The 21,143-nt window shown below is 38.9% G+C and overlaps 1 protein-coding gene across 3 annotated transcripts; it reads right to left on the bottom strand.

Moving 5' to 3' along the window:
* Positions 1–6,903: 6,903 nt before the first annotated feature.
* LOC148863958 (carbon-sulfur lyase) lies at positions 6,904–20,649 on the bottom strand. 3 transcript variants are annotated; one of them, XM_088974196.1, is made up of 3 exons: positions 20,268–20,649; positions 19,990–20,055; positions 6,904–7,849 (listed from the first exon to the last, which is right to left on the bottom strand). In XM_088974196.1, exon 3 carries the CDS (start codon positions 7,676–7,678, stop codon positions 7,256–7,258), a length of 423 nt encoding a protein of 140 aa, XP_088830322.1. In that variant the 5' UTR covers positions 7,679–7,849; positions 19,990–20,055; positions 20,268–20,649; the 3' UTR covers positions 6,904–7,255. The 3 variants fall into 3 exon arrangements, with proteins under 3 accessions (XP_088830322.1, XP_088830323.1, XP_088830321.1); XM_088974197.1 differs by having other exon boundaries at positions 6,904–7,761; XM_088974195.1 differs by having other exon boundaries at positions 6,904–7,744; positions 20,268–20,648.
* Positions 20,650–21,143: the final 494 nt, after the last annotated feature.

The following is a 21,143-nucleotide window of genomic DNA, read 5'->3' as shown; positions in this document are numbered from 1 at the left end:
TCTTACTCCACCAAGAAACCAGGTTACCTCCCACAAGAGCACAATATCCAGAGGTAGACCTTCTGTCATCAACACTCCCAGTCCAATCGGCATCTGTATAGACTTCCACCTTCATGTGGTCATTGTTCTTGAACAGTATACCTCTACCCGGGCATCTCTTCAAATATGCTAGTATTCTTTCTGCTGCTAGAAGGTGTGTGGTTCTAGGAGAATGCATGTACTGACTGATAACATTAACGGCATAACTGATGTCTGGTCGGGTAAGGCATAGATATAGGAGCTTTCCCACTAACCGCTGGAACACTATCTCTGGTCAAGATCTGCTGCCTCACAATATCATATTCTAAATTCAGTCCTGCCAGAAACTCAAACACTCTGTTTGTCTCAATGTGCTTTCTATGTATCTGAGCATCTTTGGGACTCTCCCACTCAAGAGTCTCTAAGTGATCAATCTCATGCCACAGGGACTACAAGTTAGAGAAATAGACCGACACCGGTTTCTCTCCTTGTTTAAGGGCATTCACCTCACATTTCAACTCATATGCTCTGGCAACATTAAGGGGTTGGGAGTAAGTCTCTTTCATCACATTCCATATCTCCTTGACTGTCTTTGCCCATAAGTAATTTCGGCTAATATGGGGCTGCATTGAATTACAGAGCCATGTCATAACCAAGTAGTTTTCTTGGACCCACTTGGTATACGTAGGGTCTCCCTTGGAAGGTTCTGCTACATCTCCCAAGAGATACCCTTCTTTGCCCCTTCCCCCAATAGCCATCATGGCTGATTGAGCCCATTCCAAGTAGTTTGATCCATCAAACTTTACGGTTGTAATCTGAAAACTTGTCTCAGAACCACCACCATAACTGTTGTTCCCAAAATTGCCTTCTGCCTGATTCTTAAGCTCCATTTCAGTCAAGAACCAGAAGTATCAAAGATTATGGTTACTACAGTCAAAACCAGCACTAGAAGTCCCAACAACAGTCACAAAATCAGTAGAGAACCAATCTGTACTCACGATAGATGTGCATGAAATATATATAAGACTGATCTGAAATCAATAACCACACACAACAGCAACAGTCCGAACTGTTTTCACCCCTTCAAAAGTGTTTGAAACCTCAAAAGAAGACCAAAATACAGTTTGAAGGGCAATCTGATATGTTGAAGCCAATTCGAGGTTTTAATCAGTCCTAACGGATAAGGTTTGTATTAGGGTTAATATGAAACCGTAAAACTGATCAATGTTGAGGAGAATTCTAGGGTTTATCGCAGGAATAAGATCACAAGTTTTAGCCTAATACTAGGGTTTGCTGTAGGGATAGGACAAAACCCTAGAGAAACCCTAGAGAATAGAGAGATAAAACCCTAGAGTAGTTCGGCCACCCTTATTGGATAGGTCCAACCTATCTTTTCTGATGTTACTTCTCTCAGAAAGTAAAAAACTTACAGTAGAATGCAGTTCGCTGCCTACCAAGGTTACCCGAACCCTAGCCTTCTTTGATTCTTCCTGATCACCAACTTGCTACAATTGTGATACTTCTTCAAACAGCTGCTAATCCTCTGGAGATCTCCAAGAACCAGTCAACGAACTCTGCTTTCTCAGTCTTCCAGCCTTAGATGGTTCTCATGTGGTCGGTTGGACTAGACTCACATGAGAGAACCTAGCTCTGATACCAACTAGAAGTTCAGGACTTTTATCAGTCTTGAACCCTAATGAATCTCAGGATCGAAGATAAGCAGAAAGAAAGAGGAGAGAAGAGAAAGAGGGAGAAGAAGCAGTAGAACACAAGGGTTGAAAGGAGGAGCAGAAGCATCATGTTCTGCTGCCGCCACTTTAATTAATATTTATAGGTTATGCTCATTACATGGAAAGGATAGATCTGCCCTTAGTCTTTACATAACAAATAGAGTAAAACAAAGACTAAAATAAATAACAACTGAAACAACTAAATGACCAATAGCTAACCCTAGGCAAACTAGAATATCTTCTACCCTACGAACACAGTGGGGCCGTAGTTGTGGGCCCACTTCAGTGTTCTCTACAGAAATAAACGCGTGCCGCCATGTCTGTCAGCATTTGTAAGCAGGTAGGCACTTCTCCCGCCTTTTTGGACACTCCAGAAAACCGAAGAACCCTGACGAAGCACCTCGTGCTATCAAGATTCGAAGAATGGGACAAATCCACCTACCACCTCGCAATCTCCCCGCGCCAGGGCAAGACCCTTGGCGCGAGGAGTGGGGGGCAATTGATGAAGGAAGATTTGGCCTGACCTCATAGTTACGCAACACGTGGCAAAAGCAACAGCTCGGCACAAAAGCACGCTTAAGGCGCGAGCACCAAGGGGAGGAACCAGCAGACCGAACTCCCCTATCAGCAGTCCGAACTCCCTACTAAGAGCCCAAACTCTCATTTAGGCCCCAAGCCACTCAAAGGACAGTAACCCGAACTGGCCTGCCTTATAGCAATTCGGGACACACTTCACTAAGCTGGCCTGCCTTATAGCAGTTCGGGACACACCTCACCGAACTGGCCTTCCTTATAGCAGTTCGGGACACACCTCACCGAACTGGCCTTCCTTATAGCAGTTCGGGACACACCTCGCCGAACTGGCCTTCCTTATAGCAGTTTGGGACACACCTCGCCGAATTGGCCTGCATTATAGCAGTTCGAAACTCACCTCACCGAACTGGCCTGCACTATGGCAATACCGGACATACCTCCGAACTCAAGAATTCACCTCGCTCACCACTCCAGCACTTCGCCTCCAGGATGCCAAACTGAACAAACCGTACCATGCCTAACACAGAGGAAGTTCATACCCAGGGGTGGCGCACCTGACTGACTTGGGATCTGACGCTTGACGGCCGCACTTCAAACGGCCACCTGCCACTGCCACCTGACACCGCCATCTCCAGTTACAGAGACGGCTCCGACAAGGAGCAGTGGCGGTTTTGCCCCAACAGAAAGGATTGAAGGGATAGGAAATCCATCACATGGACGCCCAAAGATTGCGGAATAAGGGGGCGAATTTCAAAAAATTTTCTCTCCCTTCAACTGGGAATCGAATTCCCCATTTAGAAAATCTTATTTTCAATGATCATTCTTGAACCATAAACTGAACCAGATCTAAACCAAAAGGAGTAAGGAGAGATAATACCTTATACAGAGAAATAATATCTCTCAATGGAGGTGTTCACGCCCAAGGTTGGATCCAAAATCTACTCCCACTGAAGATGGCGCAGTGTAGGGTGGAGCAGAATCAGCAGTGTTCTTCTAAAAGAACTTGATCCTTCTCAAGAATCACTTGAACGGCTTGTAAATGCAACTCCCACCAATCTTTTCTCCAAAAGATTGGAATCAAGATCCAATCTTGATTTCTCCCAAGGAATGGAGATCGAACTACTGTAGGAAGGAGGCGGCAAGAGAGTATTTGCAAGGTGCAGAATTCTCTCTTCTGTGATTTCAGCTTTGAAGACAAGACTATTGCTGGTGGTTGTCTATTGTGTTGTCTAAAGGCTGCTGCTCCCTCTTCCTTTTATAGACTTAAAGGGATCAACTCCTAATCCCATTAGGAGTTGCTAACCCAAATCATATATGGATTAGAAATCCCTTTAAGATAAGGGATAATCCTTATCTTATCTGCAGATTAGATCAGCCATCTCCTAATCTAATTAGGAAGTTTCCAGATTTAAATCTCATTTAGATCTTGGACTTTCTTAGTGGATAGGGTGTCGACCCAATCCTATCAGCTGATCTTATCTCAGAATTCGCCCCTTAGCCCAGTTCGAAATGGGCTTAAGGCCCATTTAGGGTTATGTATTCATTTAGCCTTCCAAACTGTTGCCCAGTTGGGCTTCCTTGTATGGCGTGGGACCCAAACATTAACCTACACATCAGCCACATGGGTTCAGCCCAGCCTTTGTTACAAGGCCTGGTCGAATACACTGTTATAGACAGTGCACCCCCTGAAACCCATCAGATGGGCTCTATGAGCCCAACACTTACCCTAAGTGGTCCCTGGGCCAAGCCACCTTGTAACACCCAGGGACAAGAGGACCTCTCCCTTGGCTGCAAGGAACAGTGTTGCACTCTCTCAAGTATGGATCCCGGGAATTAAAACATTTTGCAAACATTTCGAAACCATAATATATATATACTTTTATATCTCATATAAAATATATTTTGCAAAACAAATCTCAACGATTGAAATCGGCTGCCGGCAGTCTTGGTTTCCATCAGTGAGAGTGCATCCCCAATCATTACCTTTGTCCGACAAAGGGGCTGATCCTGTCACTATGATCACCCACTCAGATGATTTCTCAGACTGTCCCAACATACCCAGGTTTTGACCCCCGCTAAGGATCTCACTGATTGGTACATCAAAGACAGTCCAATCTGACACCTAGTGTAGTATCAGAATCAAGTCTAGGGGTTGGGTGTAACTTTCCAGTTTTGCCCATCAATCTCCAAGGTCCAGAGCAATACTGGAAATTTAGTCCAGTTCAAAGATTCAATTAATCTCACACTATATGTGCCTAGGGTCTCACCCCGGTAGCTGAGACAAGCCACTCCAACCGACTTGGTGGCACTACAGTGTCAGCCTTGTTAGGATAGGTCTCCCCAGACCGACCCACTGGCTGTGAATATTCTAAACTAACACGAGTCTCATTAAGTGTCCAGTTTAAGGGTATCACACAGAAACATACCAAGGGAACATGAATCAAATATGCACTTTTATTCATTTACAATAAACTCATAAAGTACATCATTTTGATTGAAGCTAAGGGCATACAAAACTGTCTAACAAGGATGATACCCGAACTTGTAGAAACAGAGGTAATCATACCCGACTTGACAAAGGCCTCGGAGTGAGTACACGAAGTGGTTATAAAAGGCCCCCTACCCCTTACAACAAGGTATGTAAACTTTGCGCCATCTGGTCTTTACTTTGCCTTTGAGAGAATACTAACTTGAGCTTCGGAGTTATCACACCGGATTCCCCCCGGAGTTCCCTCATCTTCTCCGTTTCAAGCTCCCTGTTGCTCCAGTCAGAGGCAGAGTCATTGACAGCTAAGACCGGCCGGATTGCACTCCATCACTCTGATTTTTTTTTTCTTTTGTTGGTTCAAACCACTCATTGCTTCACATGCGTCAATTTTTCTCAATCAAATCAAGCAGGAAAACGTGTTGTTAGAGGAAAATGCAATAGTTCACCTGTTTTTCTCTAGAACACATTAATTGGCGCTGGTTTGGAAGAAAATGCAATAGTTCCTTGTTTTGAACGCTGTGTAGTATTAAGGTGGAAGATATAGGATTTACAATGAGTATTTTGGAAAAAACACAAAGGCTCTTTTTAACTAAAGGTTATGGCCTTGTTGGGTTATCTAAACAAACAAGGAGAAGAAATTGATATCTTTCCCAAAGATTAATCGAAAGGGACCTTCAATGAAGAAAACTTTGGAAACTTCTATATATGATGGTCCTTGAAACTGGAAAAGGAAACATCGCTTATTTCCGAGACTTGCTCTACACCTTAAGCTCACGGGGAAGAATAGGTCATGTCAAAGTTGCCTAGTGGGTAAAATTTCTGTAAATCAAACAATATGTTATGATATTATATAGTTTTGACATATGGAAGACTGTCCAAGTTTTTTTGTCACATTGCAACTTTTTCCTTTTTTAATCTGAAATCAAATTTTAGTTCTTGCGTAAATATGTATGTTGCAACGTGATGTTTTGTTTATTTTTGCAGTGGAGCCCTCTGAGAAATCTGTAGAAATAACGAGGAAATTAAATCAGGAACATATTTCTGTGTTGATAAAGGAGTCACTTCTGTTGTTATCAAAGTTTGTGTAAGTGATCATCAGTGGTACATTTCAGAGTGATGAGATCAAATTCTTTTAATATGTCAGCAATGCCTAAAATGAATTTAAAGGTCTTTGCAACTCTTTGTTCATGCTTATTTTTAGAAGAATGACGTACCTTCCCTATTAGCTACATTTTTATACGCTGATTGCTTTTGATCTGTCTATTCCAGTTATCAGTTATCACTTCACTAGAAACTAAGGGGTGATTGATAACATGCTTGATTTTGTTTATGAAAACAAAAACAACTGCAATATCAGTAAAAACAATACAATTTTGCTGATACAATTTTATTGATGTGGCAGTTGTTTTTGTTTTCCAAAACAAAATCAACCATGTTGTCGAAGACTCAATGCTCATTCCACACAAAAACCTTCCAAATGGGCCCTTGGAGTGGTGGTATAGTAGCATAACCTTCTTGTTTGGCTTTCAAAATCTTAAGGAGTTATGGTCTGTTTGGATCGCAGCCAGAATTGGTATCTGAGGTAGCTTAGAAGATTGCCTCTATATATCTGAGGTAGTTAGAATTTTATATTTATATAAATAAATAACATATATATCAGATTGAATAGGGGTGATCCAAATTTGGTCCAATTTTTTATCACATCCGATTCAAATATCCAAAATGGGACTATCCGAATCCAAGAATATAGGATCGGATCATGATCTGATGCATTTGCACCCCTACGGGGGATTTGGGCAAATCACCAAATACCAAAAATACATTGATGTAAAGGATGATACTCAGATAGAAATTGTTTCAGCTAGGGGTGCAATTTGGGTGGCTTGGGTTGGTTTTTTGTGAAATTTTGAATGAGCCCAGCTGGAAGGCCCTGGCCCCAAGCAGTGTAAAATGGTAAGTTAGACCAGCCCAAGTTGCCTCCCTAGTTTCAGTTTTCAACCTTTGAACCATGCAATCACACATGGGTCATGAAAACTGATGCATATCATATGATAATACAGTGTGATATGTATCGATACTTTGAACCTTGCTTACAACTACAATTTTTTCTACCAAAGTCGCTGAAAACCAAAATAAGAGGAATCAAAATTCAACAGTAGTCGTTTATTAAGAAACAGAGTTTCATGTCAAGTTCATAATGTTTAAGGTCACACATTTTTTTCTACAAAAAGAGAAGGATTTGCAACAAAATCTTTAAGCTTGACTACTCACATATCATTATGACTGCCAGCCCCCACTCCAGAGGTGATTCTCCAATATGCTTGGGGTGAGTCGGTTTCGTTTTTCATTTCAATAAATACATTTTTGCTTGTAGCTCAAACACCAGTTAAGAAGGTATAATCCTTTTTAGAACAGGAACAAAGATAGGTACCTCCCGATCAGTTTGACACTTTTCTAACCAATTTGCATGTCTTCTAGTGGAGATTCATTTGGCTTCAGTCTCCAGCTTAGAGCATGATGCAATGGATGTCTGGTTATAGGACGTCTCCCAGTTTACCCCATCAAATTGCCTTATCTCAACATGAGACAGTGTCCCAGGGTCTACACATTTGACTGTCACCGCAATGCCATCTGGATTTGACCGTGGTACATAGAATGATGTTATGCCACAGACGTTGCAGAAAATGTGCTTCGCCGTGTGTGTGCCAAAGGTATATGTGGTGAGGAATTTTTCGGACTCTCCCAACAACTCAAACCTTGATGCAGGAACTACAAAGTGAACATTGCCTCTCATGGCACAATCGGAGCAGTTGCACTTCCAAGCAACCACACTACCTGGAGCTTGGACTCTCCATCTGACTTGTTTGCAATGGCATCCCCCATTATGCACTACTGTCTCCAAATTCATTCTAGAAAAATTAACAAGTTCTCCCAAGAAGCTTGCACAAAGATGGGCAGTTTCACTTGCAACGAGCTGTCAACATATATGAGCTGTTGTCAATTGAATTCGTAATCAGAGAGAAGATGGTGGTTCAATTTGTATTAGGGAATGACTGATGCAGAACCACCAGCAAAGAGGCTGAAAACGTCATTAGAATCCAAAGTTAAGGTTTCTATGAATATCTACGGGAAAGCAAGTGTTGTTGGTTAGGTTAAGATAGGGTTATAAGGCTGAAAATGCTAGAATAGTTGGCTGTAATCAAATCAGTCTAAAGGACCAAAAGTGATGTTGAAATAAAGGAAGATAAGTTGGATTGGGAAGGACCAACATCAAGCTGGAAGGAGTTAAGAGATCACAAGGTCCTCAGCTTGCTGGTTAAAAATGAAGAACAAGTTTACTGAACAAAAGTAGTTGGAAAGAAAGTATATCAAAAATCAAGAAAAGCAAGTGCAACTACATTTAGTCAGGTCTGGTCCTGGTCAGGGTAGACTTGGTCCCGACCCAATAAGTAAATGTGCAGAACCAATTCTGCACCAGATCCTTTGTTAAATTGACCCATTTTGACAGCTATGCTTTTAACCTGTAATTTGACAATAAACCTACGTATTTGCTAAATTGACCCATTTTGACATCATTATATGATAATATAACAAGAATTCGGTTCAGTTACTTCAGTCATTTTCAAACGGCCACTAAGTCACTTTTCGGCAGATACATGTAAAATTTTCTGTTAAGTTATTGTTTCAATGTAATATGAGATGGAAAATTTTCATTCTGAAATTAGTTGAAACCTGGAATTCATTCTGATTTTTTTTTGAGAGACGATAAGAAAAAAATTTAATAAGCAGCATGGTACAACCGATTACAAATACCAAACTTTTTGAACTAAGCAACAGAGAGACATTCTGCTGCTTAAAGCTTTAAACTATTTAGCAACAGAGACCCAAGCCACCACCAAAGTAGCTCTTTTACTGAACTTTCCTGTTTCTCTCAGCCCATACAGTCCCTAACACAGCAGCAGGGATGGATGGGTACACACTTCCCCTTCTTGTTCAGGACCAGCAAGCTCCAACACCGAAGTAGCTATACTGAATGTGGCATGACCCAATAGATCCCTATGATTTCGATCAAGTGCCCCCAGATTTGAGAAGAGGCCATACAGTGAATACTCAGGTGGTCAACAGTCTCCAATTCCTGCCCACATAAGCCACAGTTCGTATCCTGGATCTGCATACCCCTCCTAGACACATTCTCCTTCGTCAGACATTTGTCCAACACCATAGCCCAGACTAAGAAGTTGATCTTGGACAGACTGACTGGGTTTCAGATCTGCTCAAGGGGAAGACAAACACCATTGCTGTCATTCAGTCTGGATGACAAGGATTTTACAGAAAAGAGACCATCCCCATTGCACTTCCACCTTCATTCATCCTCCTGGCTGGTATCTACAGCCTATTCCTTGAGCAGCTGAAGCATTCCCAACACCCCATCCATTTCCCAATCTTGGAAACTCCTGAAATGTGGATCCCAGATGGCATTACTACCCAGGAGCTTAATACAGTGGGGAACTAAGGCATCTTGGTTCTCTGAGCACTGAAAAGGTTGAGGGAACAACTCAGTTAGGGGGAGCTCAGCACACCAAGAGTCTTCCCAGAAACTCAATCTTCCCCTCTACCCACCTTAAAGGCCAATACCCCTGGAAAAGCAAGGAAAAACTTTCACTCTGAAATATTTTAATTATCTATTTTACATGGGAACACAGCCTCACTAGTACAAACAGATCAATTTTTTGTTCTTTCTTTCCCATTCAGGTCACCCAGTCATATGATGTATGATGCTCTGAAAATTTTGCAGATTACAAGTAGCCAGAGATGGGGGAATATAGCAAGTTTTAAATGTTCTTTTGTGTCCCAATTATAATTGGGCGGAGACCAGTTCTTGCTGTTTCCAAACCGATTAAAACCTGAACCAATTATATAGTTAATAGTATATAATAGCTCCTGGTTTTCTTGTTAGTTTTAGTATATTGTATGTCTGAAAGGTAAATTTCGTATACACTATATAAGATAATTTTGATTAAAAAACACAAGCTTTATCAACATATACAGTTTCTATTTACTTACATTATCATTAAGGTTAAATTATAAAAAATGAAGTTCTAAATTGTTACTATCATATGTAATTATAGATGTCAATTGTCAAGCAAACCCAATTATGCTAATTAATAATTGGTTTGGCTCTGGAACTACTTTATAGAACCAATTAATAATCAGCTCGGAACTGGTCCACCTTGTCCCTAACCAGACCCGATCCACTGGCATTGGCATTCCTAAATGTTCTCTAATTCTTGTTAGTGCAATGTATAAGACTTTCGCACTTGTGTGTTGCCATTCAAGGGCAGGTAATCAGAGTGCTTCCTTGTAACTACAACATATAAGACTTGTACAGTAAGAAAAATGCTTCCTTATAACTAAGCTTTACTTCCAAAGTTGCTGGAAAACCAAAACAAAAGGAACCAAACTTCAATAATAGTTGTTTATTAATAAGAAACAAGTTTTCAAGTTAAGTTCATAATGATTAAGTATTACACATTTTTCTACAAAAAGAAAAGGATTTGCCAACAAAACTTTTAAGCTTGACTACTCATATCACACTATCACTACTACTAATTCACACTTCATAGATGATTTTCCAATCACACTTGGGAGTGAGTTACTTTGTTTTTCATTTCAACAATTACGTTTGTAATTGTAGCTCAAACACCAGTTAAGATACAAAAATCTATCATCCTTTTTGTTGTGTTGAGTGATTAAGTGTTAGTGGGCCTATTTGACATTTTATGTTTTAGTCTATTCTCTTCTCTTCTCATCTCTTCTTGCTCTTCTACTTCACCATTTCAGCGAACACTTTTCAGTACGGGAACAAACATACGCACCTCCCAATCAGTTTAGCACTTCTATCTAACTAATTTGCATGCCTTTTAGTGGGGATTCATTTGGCATTTCATCTCCAGTTTAGAAAATGATGCAATGGATATCTGGTTATAGGATCTCTCCCAGTTTACCCCATCAAATTGCCTTATCTCAACATGGAACAGTATCTCAGGATCTATACATTCGACTGTCACTGCAATGCCATCTGGATTTGTCCATGGTACATAGAATGATGTTATGCCAGACCTTGCAGAAAATGTGCTTCACTGTGTGTGCACCAAAGGTATATGTGGTGAGGAATTTTTTGGACTCTCCTAACAACTCAAAACTTAATGCAGGAACTATAAAGTGAACATTGCCTCTCATGGCACAATCAGAGCAGCTGCACTTCCAAGCAACCACACTATTTGGAGTTTGGACTCTCCATCTGACATGTTTGCAAATAGCATCCCCATTATGCATTACTGTCTCCAAATTCATTCTAGAAAAACCAAGTTCTCCAAAAATGCTTGCACAAAGACGCAGTTTCAATGGAAGCAAGCTATCAACAATATAAGCTGTTGTCAACTGAATTTACAATTGCAGAGACAATGGTGATTTATTTGTCTTAGGGAATGACTGGTGCAGAACCAATAGATATGTAGCCGAAAACTTCAATAGAAAAACAAAATAAGGTTTCACCAAATATCTAAGGGAAAACAAGTACTGTTGGTTAGGTTTACAATGGGGTTACAAGGCTGAAAGTGCTACAATAGCTGGCTATAATCAAATCAGTATAAAAGACCAAAAGTGATGTTGAAATAAAGGAAGATAGATTGAATTGGGAAGACCAGGTCAAGTCTGGTCCTGGTCAGGGTAGACCCAGTCCCAACCAGTGTTTAGGAAACCGGACCAGACCAGCCAGTAAGAACCGTAATTGCTAAAACCTGGTGAAAACCGGATGACCAGACAATTTAAACAGAAAACGATGAATCGGTCCCAATTTCATGAAACTGCCCAGGTCATTAAATAATTGAAATTTTAAAACATGTGTGACAAGACTTGGATGACCTCTTATTCTCATGTATTGCTTAATTACCACTAGTCCACTTCTTTATTTGTGTTAATTAATGACTCTATTGTATATTACTTTATTACACACATTTTAAAGAAAATGTAAATTAAGAGACTTGAACCCTGATCATTTGCTTTAAAAATTAAGAAATTTGCCATCCTTCCACGATATTTAAGTATAATAAAAGTTGTAAAGTATATTATATACAGTATTTATATAACCCATAGCATATATATGTATATGCCACGTCATAACGGTTCAACCTCTGGTTTGACCAGGTTGAACCTTTAACCCATGAACTTCTCCCTTTTCCGGTTCTATGCCTAGTCCAGTTATCTAAACATTGGTGCCGACCCAATAAGTAAATGTGCAGAACGTGAACTAGTTCCAAACTAGCTCCTCCGTAATCAGGACTACCGGACCTAACCTGGTAAGACCCAATTATGATTGAAAACTACACTTCTAATGTGTAATTTAACAAGAAACCTACTTATTTGCTAAATTGACCCATTTAGTTTAGACATCATAATATGATAATATTACAAGTATATCATGAGAAAAATAGGTATGTTTATGCCAATCAATGTTTTAAAACACAGAGGCATGATGTGAGGTGTTTCACTACCTAGAGGCGTGAGGCGTAATTTAGAACGTAAGAGGTGTAAGCTTCCCGAGCACAAGGAGACATAAGCCTCCTTAAAAGGAGGGGGGTCAGGAGGAAGAAGGGGGAGGAAGGGGAGGGGGAAGAAGAGGATGGGAGGGGTCTCGTTTTTTCTTTATTTTTAATAAAAATTTTTTATATTAAGAAGAATAAAGATGCATAACACTAGTTGAAAGGGGGCTAACCACTTTTCTTTCCTTCTCTTTTTTTTTCTTCTCTTTCTTTCTTTTTTTTTCCCTTCCCTTTCTTTTCTTTTCCTTTCCTTTCCTTTTTTTTTTGTCTTTTTATATGAGGTGTGCATAAGGCGCATGAGGCGTACGCCTCTAGCACATCTCATGAAAAAAGTGTATGAGGCGTACGCCTCAGGGCGTTTTGGGAACGCCTCGCCTGGAGGAGGCGTACGCCTCCCATGCCTTTTAAAACACTGATGCAAATATACATTACATAATTACACATACAATTATGTATATAGTTGGTTCAGGTTTTAATCAATTTGGAACAACCAAAACCAATCCTGACCAATGCAAATCCAGACCCTAATAATTGGGTTGGTTTGGTTTGGGCCTGTCAGGTCTGCCCAACCCATTGATAGCTGTAGAAACATTTTCCAAGGATTATGGAAACCAAATTAACAAAAACAATTGAGTAAACAAGGGACAAAAAGTGAGAATAAGAGAGGTAATAATAGCTAGGTTAGTTATTTAAAAACGCAGAGAAACATCAATAAGAATAGCAGAGATTAGAATAGTGACGGAAAAGTCAATAGATTAGTATTCAATAACAGCATGATATACTACTAACTATAAACAAAACATAAAAGACTAATGGAGTGGGCACCAAACTAAAAATTGTAAGAACAGTTCAACTTTCTAAATTCACAAAAAAAGAGTGTGCACAATGTTATTTATATGTGAACTGTAAGGTTTTCTTAATCTTTATTGAAACTACGGTTGATTTTATATCAAATCAAGTCTTTGATTAAGGAATCTCCCATATGATCCACTTGAGCTGGCCAAGTCTGCTAGAAAGGGCTCAAGTTCATGAGCTGTCATGGGTATCTTGAGTGTGGGCCTGCAAGTTTGGGCTATGAGACCTATGGGATTGAGTCAAGTTCACGTGGATATGCAAGAATCTAATTATTAGCTTACCTTGAGAACCATTGGAAGGCTCATACAGATCTAAGGGAATGCATTTGACTTCTCTTTCCTAAACCTTTGTCTCTTCATTGATGACATAATGATTTTAATTCAAATTGTCTCTTGTGAGAGAAACTTTACAAAAAAAAAATGGCAGATTTAGTGGGAAATTTTCTGATTCAAACCGAACTCAATAAATGACGGTTTCAAGCATTAGTTTTATGGGTTCAACCATGATACCGAAAAGACATGATACTGGAAAAGCTTACAGTCAATCAACTAGTATCATAAAAGAGGTGACCAATCAGGTGGTATTAATGAAAATTCATGGGGGTGCTTTGATTGGTCAAAAAGCTCTTCTGAACCGTCCAGTATCATAGATTTTCCCTAGTTTTATTAACAATGGAGAAAGATATTAACGAAACGGAGTAAAAAGAGAGTATGGAAGAGGAATACAAAAGGAAAGGGAGAATATGGAAGCAGCTGTATGAAAAATCCAGATAAACCTCTCCATCTAGCCTATACAAAAGAAGCTAGCATGATAAAAATTGAAAAAAAAAAAAAAAAGAACCGGTAATCCAGCCACAAAGGCCCCTAACTTTTGGCCTAGAGAGCAGACACCAACAAAACAACTTAACACCCAATCCTGCATCCAACAACAAATGGAAGTGGCTGAAATGAAACAGGCTCAAATCAACAAATGGAAGTGGCTTCATAACGATATGCACCACGTGGTCCATGTCCATTTGGTTCCACCTTTGGATGATCAATTCTTGACTCTCTAGTAACCCAAAGAAAACCCTTGTGTGGTTATGTTGGGATTAAACCAATAAACCAACAACCTCAACGTTGTTGTGCAGATTCCAACCAATTACGTAATGAAATTTAACCACTTCTAAGATTATTCTAAATAGTAATTCACATTCATCCAAAGTTGCCTACAACATCAAGCAAAGACAAAAATGAGATATTACTAAATGATCAATGCTCCTAAAAAGATGGTACATCTAGCATTGATAGATCTTGCCAAGGATGCCTTATTGAAATAGATTGATAAAAAAAAAATCCTTATTGAAATAGTTTAGAAGGTAGTTTGGGCCAGTGGTACAATAAAAACTTCTTTGGGGGACTAGGTGACATTGGTGAGGCTCCTATTGAACATTTATAGGGTTACTAGATGTGTGCCTCCAAAAAAATGAGTCACCAACTATCATTCAACGAAAGGAGATGTTGGGTTTCCCTACATATCTTGAAAACAACTGTACTTTGTTTCAGTGATTCCAAAATCCAAAAGCAACCCAAACCAAACCTGGATAAACATATGAATTGAAAAAGAAAAAGAAATCAATGTTTTAAAATCCAACCCGGAGGCCAAACCGTTTTTGCCTTCGGGTCATGGGTCAGACCGTCCGGCATGTATTTAAGGTGTATATACATATATGTATATATATATATGTGTGTATGTGTGTGTGTATAAATATATATTTTATCAATAAATAATGTATAATAATGTTTTAAATATGTTATATGTATTTTAATAATTAATTTATGCTTTTTAATTCAATTTTTATTTTTTATTTATAAAAGTATCAAAAATTGCAATTTGAGGCCAAAAAAGGGTTTTTTTCACAAAAATAGCAGGATATAGCGCCTATGGCCCCTTGGGACACAGGTCTCGAAAAGTTACCCAAAGTAATGAAAAAAAAGTCACCCCAATCGGACATCAGAGTGCAAAGTTATGGCCTTCAAAAGTTTGCATGCATTGAGTGTGCAACCCGCAACCCGGTGATCAGGTCGAACGGGTCAATGGTTGAACAAGCCAGGTTGGATGATTCTTGACCAAGCAACATTTTTTGACTGCCTGATGGGTTTTGATTGAACTGGACCTAAAATCCTGGTCGATGACGGTTTAAACGGTTCAACAGTCGGGTCAACGACAAGTTGAAAACATTGGAAGAAATTGAGCTACCTCTATGGCCAAAAAATATCTCAGCTCACCAAGATCCTTGATCTCAAATTCTATCCCCAGAAACTTCTTCAGACTACTAATCTCTTGTGCATCATTACAATGAAAACAATACCATCTACATAGACTATAGGAATGATAATCAACTCTCCCTTCTGCTTAACAAACAATGTCTTATCAGATTGGGGCTAAGTAAAACCGACCTTTAGCAATGCACTTCTAAAATGATCAAACCATCCAAATGGAAATTGTTTCGGCCCATATAAAGATTTCTTGAGCTTACACACTCTTAACCTCCCCTTGGCATGTAGCTATAAGAACCAGGTGGTAACATCATATATACGTCTTCTTGTAGGTCTCCATTTAGAGAAAAAAAAAATCTTCTCATTGAACTCTAAAGTCGCAAGGAGTAATGAAAAGTATGTGACAACAACCATTTTTTTATCGGAAAAAGGATTAATTTTATAAAGGAATATATAAGATACAACAGATTGGGTATCCATTCACCCGAAAATACAGAAAGAAACAATGTCCACATAACTAATTTACAATAAAGCCCAGAATAACTGCTGCCTCACTACCCCTTGCTTAGCTAAAGTGTCAGTCATCCCATTATCCGTCCTGCATATCCAAGTAAAAGAAGCATTCAGATCCCCTTTCAGACTGTCTATCTCCCTTCAGGCATGTCTGTAAGCCCAAGGTATGTTGTAACTAGAAGTGATCCATAAAATAACCACTTTTGAGTCTCCTTCAACTTCCAGGTTTCTAAAATTGGATTGCTTAAGCAAGTTTTAAGCCTTGTATCAGCGCCACCATTCATCTTTTTATGAGCCCCCTTCTCCTATGGGTCCTGAGTACATAGCCAGCACTTACTTGAGGAGTCTCTAAACACACCACCAATACCTGCCATCCCTGGGTTTCCCATTAAACTCCCATCAAAATTGAACTTTATCATATCCCTTGCTGGTGGCTTCCATTCCATCATCTCTCTTTCCTTTTTGTTGTAAAGAGTGTGCCACCTCATTCCAAGCCCTTCTTATATCAGTCACAGTAAAACATTGGAAGATGTCTCAAGGGTTTTTATCTAATGAGCCACTTTAATTTTTATTAATTCCACCAACTCCTCCTTTGACATAAGCTTCTCATTAAAGTGTCAACAACATTCTAACTGAACTCATCATTTCCACAGGGGAAAAAGTTTCCTCATGGTCTGCTATAAGTCCAAGTATGATCCTTCGTGGGAATCCTTGTCCTGTATCTCTATTCACCCATATTATAGGTACTAAAAGTCTTCCCTTCAGGAAACTCTACAATGTCCAATATATCATTCTTCAATTCCATCTCAACTTGTATAACTTCCCTCAACTTAGCTTGTGCTATAGCTTCAATCACATTCCTTGGAACAAACAAGTGAAATAGAGGCAAGTAAATACCCAAGAGATAAATGGCCATAAGAAATATAGTGAGAAATACTGTGGGTTATAGAGTAGTGGCGGTTATCTTTTCTGAATGGCAAGATCAAGATAAGACATAGGTAAAGGGGGTGAATGACCACGACTAGTACCTATGGAGGATATGCAGAGTGGCTAAGGTGTAGAGATAGCCTTATTCTTCCTTTACTAAACCTGTAACTCCTTACATGGGCTATCACTGATGTGGTCAGAAGCAGACGGAACTATCTTAAGAAGGGAAATTGACTTTGGAGCTAGAACTGGAAGATGAAGAAGTATATATTCACCCTCAATTCTACCTCTCTCCTATTGTGATGAAATCCTAGAGAAAAATGGAGTAAACACAAAGAAAATGACATCCATAGACACAAACCATCTCCAAATGACAAGTTCATACAAATAATATCCCTTCTAATTAGATGCATAACCCCCCAAAAAAATAAATAAATAAAATGAAACTTGATTGGCTTATGATCAAACTTAGACACATGCAGACCCAACATGAACATAACATGTACAATGAAAAACCCACCAAAGGATAGTAAACAATATCACCTTTGGAGATTGACATACTAAATGGAGCCTTAACCCAAAAACCCAAGATGGAATCCTGTTACAGAACAGATAGCATCACACCAAAAGCAAATAGGAACAAGTTTCATGAGTATGTTTAGGCTTCTTATAGTAATCACACATTGCCTTCTCTTTACCCTCCACACTGCTATCCTTACTCTAGGCCTGTGAACCCTTGGGCCTGGATACAACATAAACAATAGAATAGGCCTAAGATTACACGGTAAGAATTCTCTGCGTAATTTTGTACTTAGGATTCAGCCCTAAGTACAGCATTACATGGTAAGAATGTTCTAGGTTTATTGATTTGGTAAACCTATCAAGATCTTCTTGAACACCAATCAACTTACAATTGGTTCTCCAAAAGTCTTTGAAAACGAGGTCCAAGGCAAGAAATAGATCAACCCCATTAACCACCCATGTAGATTACTGATCCTACACCTGCATGAGGTTCCTTGAAGAAGGTCAAAGAAGAGAAACCTGCCTTGATGCCAACTTGTTTTTGTTCTAGATTATATTTAGCATTTAGTGAATCAAATAGGAGAAAAAAAAAGTAAAAAAGAAGAAAGAGAATAGAAGATAAAAGTTTGAGAAAGCAAAAGAGTGTGAGGTGTCAACCACCATCCCATGTATATATCAACCATGAGAAAATGACAAGAATACCAATGGTCATACAGTACAGTGCCACCAGCCGTATCAATAAAATAAGTGATAATTACTAAAAAAATATAAGACATGAATTTGCCAAAACCATTACTCTTCAAGAGGGAATCAGTCTAGAGCCACTCATTGCCAATGGAATAACTGCAACTTGTAAATCTGTCCGGAATAGCAGCATTAAATGAGAATTCAATGAGTTAATTTTTGCTTTTCTCTACAAATGTTATTTTCTCCTCGTAAAAACAGTGTTGGAGAAATAAGCGGTTTATTCTTTTCTCTTTGCTATTTTCTAGTAGTTCTCTGCTACTAGAAGAAAAGCATGTTAAAATTTGTAGGCAGCATATTTTAACAAATCTCACTATAATAGGCATTTTCAATATAAAAAGCTTCATGAATCTGACATGATATATGTATTATATATATATATATATATATATATAACTTAAAAGCAACAAGTGAAAAATAGAAGCATGGGATTAACCATCAACATACTGAATGGGATACTCAAAGCCACATTTTTTTGGATTTTAAGAAATGAATAATTTTACCCATGTTTCTCATACCATTGAATTTATACACACCTCCTGGAATCTTAGCTTCAGAGCAAGATTAAAGGGCCCGAGCTTGCCAAAAACTTGAAAGGCTAAGCTGTTCGGCATCAAAGAGTCCTCACTATGCCAATCTGATATGTCAGGACCCCTTGTGCTCATCTTGGGGCTCTCTCTGAGCCCTTAAACATGGCTTCACATGACCCTCGATGACTGAGCTTTAACAAACAAAATCCCCATATAGGCACTCTTACTTCATTTCTTTTCTATGGGATGTTCAATTTGCATTCTTACCTGTTGTGGTTTATGGTTAAATGCCTCCTAAGAAAATTTGAGTCTGACACATGCTACAACAACAGATTTTCTTCAATTCAATCCATCATCTACTTTTGGAAACTCCTCACATCTCTTCCATATGAGGGTTTCCACAATGTACTTGCTAATTGGGTTAAGATTAATACTGATGGTGCTGCAAGGTAATCAGTACGGCAAAGGTTAATCTGGGCAATTGATGGAGTAGTTGATGATACCTGCAATCATGTCCTTTCGTATTTACTAAGGTTCCACCATCACCACAAGTTTTGGAAATTAACCTTGGCCTTGTTCATACTCTTTCTAGTGTTAATGTTACATCTGAGTTTTACCAGTGCTCCATGCACAACTTGAACCTTTGGCAATGATAGGAACAGTCTCCTACGTTTACCTCCAGAAGAATTTCCACTAAGCCTATTAATTTCTAGGATCGGAAGCTGTCTTCTTGGATATATTCTTTCTTCTGGGCAAAAAAAAAAAAAATTATAACATTTTAAGATTATATTTCATGAAATTACAATCTAAAACTATTAGAAATCAATACCACCAGTTTTTTAGCATCTCTAACCTCATTTTCTGTGCTTCATTAGTTAGAATCTTACAACCAAGACGCAGCCTAATATTATGCACGTCTGAATACATATTCTACAGGGCGAAGGGGGGAAAGTAGGAGATTAGGAACACCCAAAGATCAGGTTATGGTTGCAAAGGAGTGACATGTAACAAATGGATATTCATATAACGCGGGATATATTGGTTGAAGAGATCTAGCATGCAGACTAAGGCCATGCTTGCAAATTTTTTTCTGGGTTCAATCATAAACAGATGGAGAAGTAAGTTTAAAGAACTGCACCAAAGTTTTCCAGTAAACCCAGCCAATGAAACCAATTACAGGAATAAACATTTCAGAGCAGAGAATCCATAGGACATCATAAAAGATAGATCCAAATTAAATCAAAGCATGTTGAGATAGTGAGGGGAGACCTTGTGTCCAAGCAGCTCAGCTCCCGCAGTCTTCCAGTAGCCTTGCAATAGACTAATTCCTGGTACCTGGTAAGGGTAGTGGACCGAATGTTAATTCAGTAATCTGTCTAAAATCGAAGGGCACGATCCTTCATTAACTTAGAAGATTAGGCTGTAAAATTTGCAACAAATGCTGGTGCACCAACCACAACGAGACACATGTCCAGAACTTGTGTGATCCGGAGACTCGTGCTAAGTAAGATATGTGTAAAGTCAGATGTACTCCCTCGGTCCCTCACCTGTCTCTGAAGTCTGAATCCTTTTCCAGACGAGTGTATTAAGTATTAACTCCTTTCTTTCATGCAACCGAGCCCCCATCAATGGCAGAGAGAAGCAGACATCAGCATCAGCAGTCGCTCTTTGCATATGATTCCACCGCCTCAAAGAAGAGATCACGACCACCCAAACAACACGAGAATGAAGAGGTCTCCCTCTCTGTCGGCCTCTCTGTTTTCTGTGCCTGTATTCTTCCACTTATATTGAAGAATTACCGTTTCTTTCTACAGGTCGTTTCGTCCGGTATAAGAAAAAGGAGATCGAAGATGAGGCGGAAGGCCGGAAATACAACTCTTTCTCAGCCATAATTGAAGAACGAAATGTGGCTTTGTACAATGCCAGATAAATATTAATGCCTTATATAGCTTCACAGAAGTTCTAAGCCAATACGGTGGATTCGACATTGGAAATCCGAAGTTTTCTGGGGTGAGTGAGTCCAATAGGTTTTCTAGCGACATTGTGCTGCGGTTTGTTGCAGGACACTGCGGGCCTTCGACAAATACTACGATAGATACGAGAGTGAGAACAAAACTGAAGGTAGGGACCGCACGGGATTTATCGAGTAAATATAATTATATTAATAATTTTAATATTCTTTATTTTAGTAATTTGTTATAAAAAATAATTTAGTAACTTAGATTAATTATACTAATAATTTTTAATAAAAATAATGAATTACTGCTAATTATTTAATAAATAATTGCTTTTTCATATTACCCGTTAGTATTCTATTTTATTTATTTTACTTCATTAATAATTAAATATTATAATTAAATTAATCCATAGATTAATTCGTTACTCATAATTAAATTAATTTTAAGCCCAAGCCCAAGGTTTAA

This window comes from Nelumbo lutea, chromosome 3, assembly GCF_056320005.1.
Source record: "Nelumbo lutea isolate HS-2025 chromosome 3, American lotus-T2T, whole genome shotgun sequence".
Lineage (NCBI taxonomy): Eukaryota > Viridiplantae > Streptophyta > Magnoliopsida > Proteales > Nelumbonaceae > Nelumbo > Nelumbo lutea.
The sequence above is the reverse complement of the archived record's forward strand: the minus strand, read 5'-3'. Positions and strand labels throughout refer to the sequence as shown.

Coding starts and splice junctions, on each gene's coding strand:
- LOC148863958 (XM_088974196.1), bottom strand. CDS start 7,678: ATGAATTTGGAGACAGTAGTGCATAATGGGGGATGCCATTGCAAACAA.